The sequence below is a fragment of the Trypanosoma conorhini genome, assembly GCF_003719485.1.
Source record: "Trypanosoma conorhini strain 025E chromosome Unknown Tco_14.4_contig_00189, whole genome shotgun sequence".
NCBI classification, from domain to species: domain Eukaryota; phylum Euglenozoa; class Kinetoplastea; order Trypanosomatida; family Trypanosomatidae; genus Trypanosoma; species Trypanosoma conorhini.
Window position 1 is genome coordinate 22,186 of NW_021704275.1, and position 7,755 is coordinate 29,940.

General features: G+C 59.9%; 5 protein-coding genes across 5 annotated transcripts, besides 3 other annotated features; all 5 read right to left on the reverse strand.

The window, feature by feature from the left end:
• Nucleotides 1-125: 125 nt before the first annotated feature.
• Nucleotides 126-1,547, reverse strand: Tco025E_03931 (putative short chain dehydrogenase/reductase; the record flags this gene model as incomplete). The annotated part of the gene is made up of 1 exon (XM_029370847.1): nt 126-1,547. The coding sequence occupies one exon, from the start codon at nt 1,545-1,547 to the stop codon at nt 126-128; it is 1,422 nt and encodes a 473-aa protein (XP_029229066.1).
• Nucleotides 1,548-1,637: 90 nt separating this feature from the next.
• Nucleotides 1,638-1,670: a microsatellite.
• Nucleotides 1,671-1,999: 329 nt separating this feature from the next.
• Tco025E_03932 (putative short chain dehydrogenase/reductase) lies at nt 2,000-3,451 on the reverse strand (the record flags this gene model as incomplete). Its single annotated transcript, XM_029370848.1, has 1 exon — nt 2,000-3,451. The coding sequence occupies one exon, from the start codon at nt 3,449-3,451 to the stop codon at nt 2,000-2,002; it is 1,452 nt and encodes a 483-aa protein (XP_029229067.1).
• A 106-nt stretch (nt 3,452-3,557) lies between these two features.
• Nucleotides 3,558-3,585: a microsatellite.
• Nucleotides 3,586-3,864: 279 nt separating this feature from the next.
• Tco025E_03933 (uncharacterized protein) lies at nt 3,865-4,539 on the reverse strand (the record flags this gene model as incomplete). Its single annotated transcript, XM_029370849.1, has 1 exon — nt 3,865-4,539. The coding sequence occupies one exon, from the start codon at nt 4,537-4,539 to the stop codon at nt 3,865-3,867; it is 675 nt and encodes a 224-aa protein (XP_029229068.1).
• A 451-nt stretch (nt 4,540-4,990) lies between these two features.
• Tco025E_03934 (lysophospholipase) lies at nt 4,991-5,836 on the reverse strand (the record flags this gene model as incomplete). The annotated part of the gene is made up of 1 exon (XM_029370850.1): nt 4,991-5,836. The coding sequence occupies one exon, from the start codon at nt 5,834-5,836 to the stop codon at nt 4,991-4,993; it is 846 nt and encodes a 281-aa protein (XP_029229069.1).
• Nucleotides 5,837-6,312: 476 nt separating this feature from the next.
• On the reverse strand, nt 6,313-7,158 carry Tco025E_03935 (uncharacterized protein; the record flags this gene model as incomplete). Its single annotated transcript, XM_029370851.1, has 1 exon — nt 6,313-7,158. One exon carries the CDS (start codon nt 7,156-7,158, stop codon nt 6,313-6,315), a length of 846 nt encoding a protein of 281 aa, XP_029229070.1.
• Nucleotides 7,159-7,580: 422 nt separating this feature from the next.
• Nucleotides 7,581-7,633: a sequence feature (A-rich).
• The last annotated feature ends 122 nt before the right edge of the window (nt 7,634-7,755 follow it).

A 7,755-nucleotide genomic window follows, 5' to 3' on the forward strand; every position in this document is an offset into this window, starting at 1 on the left:
TGCCGCAACTCAACGCACGTGGACGTGCAGGTCTTCATGCAATGCCCTTTTCCCTCCCGACAGAGGCCTCGCCAGGCGTACAGTTTTTCTAACCGCTACCGCTCCTGTTAACGCTACCGCTCCTGTTAACGCTCCCACCGCATGTACGGCTGCATCTTTCGCCGCACCCACGCCAGCACACTTTGGCGTTCGTCTACGTTACACGCGGCAGCGGAAAGGCCAGAGGGGCTGTAGCGGCAGTTCTGATAGTACCCCCCATTCACTAGTTCCTCTCGCACGCAGCAGTTCACCACCACCTGGCTTCCCTCACGTGCTGTGCGCATGAAGAGCAGGTAAAGGTAGCGACACCAACGAAACGTCGTGGCGAGGGGCACGTGACGGTAAAGGTTTGTCACGACACCCCCAGGAACCGCAACACATGTCGTGTACCGCGGTGTATTGCCACCGCCATCGTTAGCGTCATTTTTTTGCGGGCCGTTGTTGTCGCTCTTGTTGGCGGCCGCTGTGGCAAAGGTGGCCGTGGCAGGCACCGTCGACGCCAACGGCTTTGCGGCGTTCGCGTAGGAGCGCACCGCCAAGTCCTGCGCGTGGTAGATGCAGCCAAGCTTTGTAAACCCGTACTGCTCGAGTCCGTCAAACCTGTCGCGGACGCGCGGCGACCACAACCCGCGCCCAGACAAGTACGTTGACACAATATTTCCCTTCACCGCGACGTGGGCCGAGCAGGAGACGTAGACGACACGCCCACCGTTTTCTGCAACAAGCGGCAAAAGCCCCTCCGTGAGCAAAAACGGACCGAGCAGGTTCACTGCGAGCTGCTCGTCGTCGCCGAAACGCGACATCACCTGCTGCTGCTGCATCAGCCCCGCGTTGTCCACAAGGATGTCCACCAGCATCCGCTGATGCTGGGCACGCTTGCAGTAGTCACGTATCGCAATAAAGTCGGTGAGGTCTAGGGCGGTGAAGCGTATCTGCTGCGCCTCACTCTTTGCGGATCGCTTGATGTACGCCATCGCCGCCTCAACGTGGGGGCCGTCGCGCGAGAGCACCGTCACGTCGGCGCCCATGGAGGCCAGCTGGGACGCCGTCTCCCGCCCAATACCGCTAGTCCCGCCCGTGACGATGACGTGCCGGTCGCTCAAGTCCTTCCACTCCCTGTTTCTCCGGCCACGCGCAATGTAGCGAGAAAAGGCAAACAGCAGCAACGAATACATCACCTGCAGCTGAAACGGAAAGGCGACAAAAAAGGTTGCGACGTACACCGCGAGAAAGCCGCCTGGCAGGACAAGAAATGTAGAGCTCTCGCGGAGGATCGCGTAGGTGTGATATCCGTAGTTGTACGTGTGTTCGCCCTCAAACCGCTTGACGCGGCGGCACATGCCGGGGAAGAGCGGCTGCTGCTTCGCCTGTGAGAGTTTGCGCGGCCGCAGGAGACGCATCGTGTGCTGCTGGTAGTGGCGCACGCTACCCCAGCCGTGCCTAGGCGCCAGCGGACCACCCGCGACGGCACAACGGCGCACGCAAAGACCCGAAGCGTACGACGCCATTCCCCTCCCCTCCTTCAATTATCTAAAGATAAAAACAAAAGCAAAAAAATACGACAACCACAACGAACTCGGGGGCACCCTCTCGCAGCCCCCCGCCCCGCCCCGCCCCGCCCCGCCGCCGCCTTCCTTCCTTCCTTGGTGCCGCGGCCGCGACCGTACCGCACGGGGAAGCCCCAACGCGAAGAATAGAGAAGCGCAAGCACGCAGCGCCGAGAAGGAACGAGACCGCAGATAACACCGCCCACCCCGCAAGACCCCAAATAAGAAACCGCATAGGGGATAATAAGACCACACACACACAAAAAAAGTTTCCGTTCTTCCATGTCACTTATCCACGTCTGCGTTGTAGAGTCACGGCGGCACCCGTTGAGGCATCCACGCAGGCGGCAACGGAGGGTGAGGAAACAACAACAACACGCATCCTACAATGCATACAGCCACATAACTAGTTATTAGGGGCTTTTGTCATCCTTCTTTGGAGGGGCGCCACCCGTCGCAGCCGCGCCCACGTGTTGACTTGACGCAGCTGGCCGCATTGTGTAATACCTTGCGATCGTATTCGTCATGGCCCACTGCATCACCTCGTTTCGGCTCTTCGGGTCGTGTGCCCGTCGGCTAAGCCCGCTTGGCATCTGCATGCACTCTGCGTAGTAGCCACCATTTTCTATCTCATCACGTACGCAGCAGTTCACTACAGTCTGACTCCCCTCGTAGGCGTTCCGTATCCACAGTGAACGCAGTGTGCGGGCAAGGATGTTCGTTCCGAGCAGCGGCGGTGAATCACGACAGGTGAGGTTCGTCGCGCAAAACTCTGGGTCGGCGATGCACACCTCCACCGGACGCAGCTCGGTGGGCTGATTAAGCGGCACCCCCTCGTAGCGGCGTGTGGCGATGTACTGCGCGTGGTAAACGTTGCCAAGTTTGGAGGCGCTGTAGCAGCGCGCCGTGACCTGGGCCTCATCTGGCGAGGGCTTTAGCATCATGCGCTCCTTGACAACGTTTGCCTTGTGCACCCCGTTGTGCGAGGAGCACGTCACGTACACGACGCGACCGCCGTGCCTTGACCGCCGCAGGGACGGCAAGAGGGCCTCCGTCAGGTGAAACGGCCCAAGGAAGTTGACGCCAATGTGTACCTCAAAGCCCTGCTTTGTCACAGTGGGCTCCTCCCGCCAGACACCGGCGCAGTTCACTAGCAGGTCAATCCGATTGTCAAACTTCCCCTTAATGCGGGCGGCGCAGGCCATGACGTCAAGTTGATCGGACAAATCCAATGCGACAAAGGTGAGGCGTCCCTGCAGAACATCCTCCTCGGAGTCGCGAGCGCACTCGCAATTCGCCTTGAGGAAGTCCCGCGTCGCCGCCTCGCGCCCCGGCCGCGCCGCAATCACGACGTGAGCGCCCATGTCGAGCAGCTGCATTGCGGTGTACAGTCCAATCCCACTGGTGCCCCCTGTCACGACGCAGGTGTACCCGCTGAGGTCCTTGGAGGCGTGGTTCATCATTCCTCGAACGCTAAGGCGTTGCAGCATCACGCAGAGGCTCCAATAGAGGCCCTGCGTAACCCAGGGGGCGGCATAGAGTGGAGCCGCGGCGCAGTACACGGTGGCCATGAGCATTGGCACCCACATACGCCGCCCATGAAACAGCAGGTAGCCTGTGTGCCGCAGTGAGGAGAAGTCAGGAATATCATCGGCGACCACATAGGCAGAGGCATCGGATGTGTTTGTACTCAGCGCATGAATCTTCTTCTTTGGTGAAGGCTTGACCGCCGCCGCCGCCGCCGCCGCCGCCGTGCTCTGGTGGCGAAGCAGCGAACAGAGTTGCGCCCGATGGCACAACATTCCCGCCGTGCTCACCACGGCGCACGTCGTTAGGCCTCTTCGGAGGGAAATATGACGCAACATCCACGCCTGGCCCCCTTTTCCTTTGTGCTTTGCTGTCAAATTCTAAACTTTATTTGGATCTCGCAATGAAAATGTTCCCCTCCCCCCAACGCCCAGAAACCAAGGGCAAAACAACAACAACAACAGCAGCAACAGACGTAGATAATATATGTGTCTGCTGAATCCGCCCCAGCGCAGCACACAGAGATGTGGTGACAAAGTGCAGTGAATTGCCGCCGTAGTTATCGACAATGACGCTGGTGCCGAGCGACGGCTCCTTCGGAGAAACAACAGGCAAACACGCACGTAGTCACTGCCAACGGAGAAGCAGGGGAGGGGGGGGGCGACGATGAAGAAAAGCAGGATGCCGTCCCTCGTTGGTAACGCCTCAGCAGCGCCACTAGTCATTGCCTTGCATCGGCGCCAGCTCCCACTCAGGGCGTCGCTGCACCGGCTTCACATTCTGATTTTTTTGCCGTGCCATTGTAATCCCCTATCTTTTTCGCCACATTTTCACGCGTGACTTCCGGCTTTTCCAGCCACTCAGTCAAGTAGTCATCACGCGACTTGGCAACGGAGTCCCGCTGGTCCTCGTAGGAGTAGCGTGCCCAGTATTTGCGCTGCCGCGGGTCAAACCACTGCGGCTTCTCCTCCTGCAAATTATGATACGCAGCCTTCATGCGCTTGTGGTACGGCATCTCCTGGTGCCGCATCGAGTTCTTCTCTACGGGGACGCCAATGCGGAGGTCGTACTTTGACTTCTCCTCGTAGGACATGTACATGCGGTTCTTCTTGTACCACTCACTGTGCCCCTCCTCACCCGGCTCAGGGCCCCACTCCTCCGGCCACCCAAACTCCGGAGGCGGTGTGAGGCCATCCCCGTCCTTCTTCCACTCATGCAGATGATGCAGCTTCTCCGACTCCGTCAGCTGCTTCTTTGGCTCAAGACACTTGACTGTGACGCCAAGGGCCTGCTCCTCATACGTCGCATAGCGCGGGGCAGGCTCATGCTTGGGGAACATGTCCTCGAAGTACTTGTAGCCGCTGCGCAGCGGAGAGCTGGTGGGCAGCAAGAGACCCACCCACCGCACAGAGGAGCACTGGAGCATCGCAATTCGTTTCTGCGATTTCCCACCTCCACCGCCTCGTGCCTGAACACTCCCCACTACGGGAAACTAGACGTGCCTCACTTCCTTAGCTAATGCTAGGGCTGGGCGTGGACTCTGCCTCCCCGGCTTTTCTCACACAAGAGCAGCGAAGGGGGGAGGGGGAGTTATTGGGCAGCGTGGTTCACCTGATAGCATCACACGAGCAAACCCCATCCATTCCACGTCTCGAACGGGTCCCCTCCACCTCCGTGAGTTTTTTTTTCGTGTTTGTTTGTTTTGTTTTGTTTTGTTTTCATGTTTCTTCATTTTCTTTGTTTACACTTTTTTTACTTTTCACGCGCAATTCACGGATATGATTTCCCTTTCCGTTAACCCAAGTGGGCTCCTGCTTTTCCCCGGCGCCCCACACACCTGCCCTCCCCTCCTGGAGTTGCCTCATTATCGCCCTTCCCTACGCCTTGGACGCACTTGCCGGCAAGACGCGCTTCAGGAAACCCGCAAGGTCTTGGATCTCGTCCGGGTGCGCCGAGTGCGCCATGGGGTACGACTTCAACGTGATCGCGGCCACGCCGGCCGCCTCCAGCGCCTGTTTCGACTTCCGTGCCGCGTCGAAGGGCACAACGTCGTCCTCTGAGCCGTGACACATGAGGATAGGGACGTCCTTGTTGCGCAGACGCGACATGACCGCGTTGCCGCCCGCGAGGTACCCAGAGAGCACCGCCACACCGGCCGGTGCAAGGCGCGCGGTGATCCCTGCCGCGAGCGAGACCGCGGCGCCCTGCGAGAAACCCGCATACACGACGCGACTGCCCGGAAGGCGGTGGCGCTGCGTCGCGGTGTATGCGAGACTCGTGAGGTAGTCGGCGGAGGCCACCACCGCCTCTTCGTCTTGGCGCGACTTCTCCAGCGCGCCGCCGAGGTCCTTGATGTCGTACCACGCATTCATCGACATGCCACCGTTGATGGTCACTGGGCGCACCGGGGCCGTCGGAAGGAGAAAGAGGAGGTGCGGCAGGGACCCCGCCAGCTCACGCGCGACGCTTTCCCACCCCTGCGCCGAGTCACCCAAGCCATGCGACAGCGTCACAACCCCGCTGGGGTTCTTCCGGTTGCCGACCTGCAGCAGTGGCCCGTACCGCAGACCATGCGTGATGAACTGCGAGTTGCGTGTGGAGACAAGCTTGGCCTGCAGATCCTTCAATTCCACGACATCCGAGAAGTCGCTGACGCCGTAGAGACGTCGCAGCTCCTCCTTTATCTGCGAAACGGTCAAGTTTTCTATTGGGGTACCGATCATTGTTGGGTGGGTACAAATACGTACGTGGCCCCGGAGGCAGCACTGCGCCCCGCCCCAAGTGTACTCTCCGCAGATAACTGAAACTACTGTGGATCGGGGCAAACAACGAGGAGGAGAAATGCAAAAAAAAACCGAAGAGGAGCTCCACTTCCACGGCGCAGACGGCGTGAATAGAGGCGAGGATGGCAGACAGACGGGAGACGCAGGGCGATGGCGGCTGGAGGACGTCCCACCCAGCAGTGGAAGGGCGGGTGGGCCTCCACTTGGCGCCGTATCCCACCGCCCACGATGCCGCACAGACGCAGCGTGTTTGCCGCCAACAGGGAGAAAAAATGGCGAAAAAGGAGGGAGGGGGGTGAGGGTCATTCCTTCCCCCGTCACACCGCCAGTTTCGATTCTTTCTGTTTTTTTTATTCGCTCTCTATTGTTGTTGAAACACTCTTTTCCCCTCCCTTCCTTCCTTCTGTTTTTTTTCTTTAGTCATGCTTTGGCTTCCCAGCCGCCGGTGGGTGGCGGCGGGCGAAAATTTTATTCAAGGCGAAGAGGCCGCCGTGCAGCACCAGCACGGCCAGCAGAGGATACCCCCAGCGCCCCACTACCGTCGATGCGGCCCGCCGCCTCCAGCGGCGCCGCTCCACCTCCTCCGTGGACACCCCCGTGAGCCTCAGCGCGCCCGACAGCCACGCCGCCGCATCCGGCGCCGCCCGCGTGGGCCTAAGCCGGATACAAATGTCGGCGGTCTGGCCCTCGCCAGCGTTTTCCTTCTCCTCATACGTGACGGTTCCAACCTCCAACTCGGTGTCGCGGCCGGCGTTTTCCTCGTAGAGCCTGCACGTCTGAGGCACCCGCGGCGCCGTCGCAGCGTCGCTGGCCTCGGTGGCTTTTTGGGGCACGCGGTAGTTAAAGAAAAACTCGCTCTGCGAGAGCGCGGGGGAGGGCCGCAGCGTACACCGCCCTCGCAGGAATCCGCCGACGCTCCGTCGCGACTCCTCGCACAGGAGCAACGTGAAATGCAGCGACAGCGTGACGGTCACCACGCGCTCCCCCACAGGCGCGGTTACGTGCGCCTCCCCGAGGTCGTCCCGGCCCGCGAGGAGCGCCTCGCGACTAGCGTCCTCGCTAACTTCCTCTGCGCCCCACGCGGCCTGCCACCGAATGTTCTTCCGCCGCAGCAGCTCCAGAGGACCCTCCGTCCTCGTGAGCTGCAACGCCTCTGCAACAACCTCCTCCGCGCGGCACAGCTGCGACGCGAGGACTGCAACGAAGAGCAGCACGTCAGGCAACAACTTCGCTCGAAATGTGGGCGTGTGCATCACGCTCATTGCATGCGATGAGAGTCAGTCCCCCTCCTTTCTTCTCCCTTTCCGTGCCTTTATTAATTCTCCCCGCTGCTCCAGAGTGACAGCGACAAAACAGAGGAAATAGAAGAAACAGGGGGGTTGCCGGTGGGACTTCCTCCGTAAAGAGAAGAGAACGACCACGGCGGACCCACGCCGTGCAGCCCATGACGGAAGCAAACTACCAATGGTAGGAAGAGGGTTTGCAGACTGCGGGGGGCCTGCCACTAACGACACCATCCCCCGCTGCTTCGTATTCTTCTCACCACCTTCCACGGTTGCCTGGAGCACGCAGGCCACACCTTGACTGAGCCGAGGCCCACGCGTGCACTGTGAGTTCCCCCACCACAAATGAGAAATAGAGAGAGGTATATATAAGTGGAGAGAGTACAGGGCAGGGGCCGGAGAAAAAAAAGAAAAAACAAAAAAAAAAAAACTAAAGCCAAAACAAACAAACAAAGGGATCTCACGCCCTGCTCTTTCTCTCCTTCTATGCACGTGCGCACGCGTCCTGGTAGGTGGGCAAGGTAAAGTATAGCCGAGAGAAGGATGGGGGAGGGGGGGGGGCGCTCAAAGTAGGGT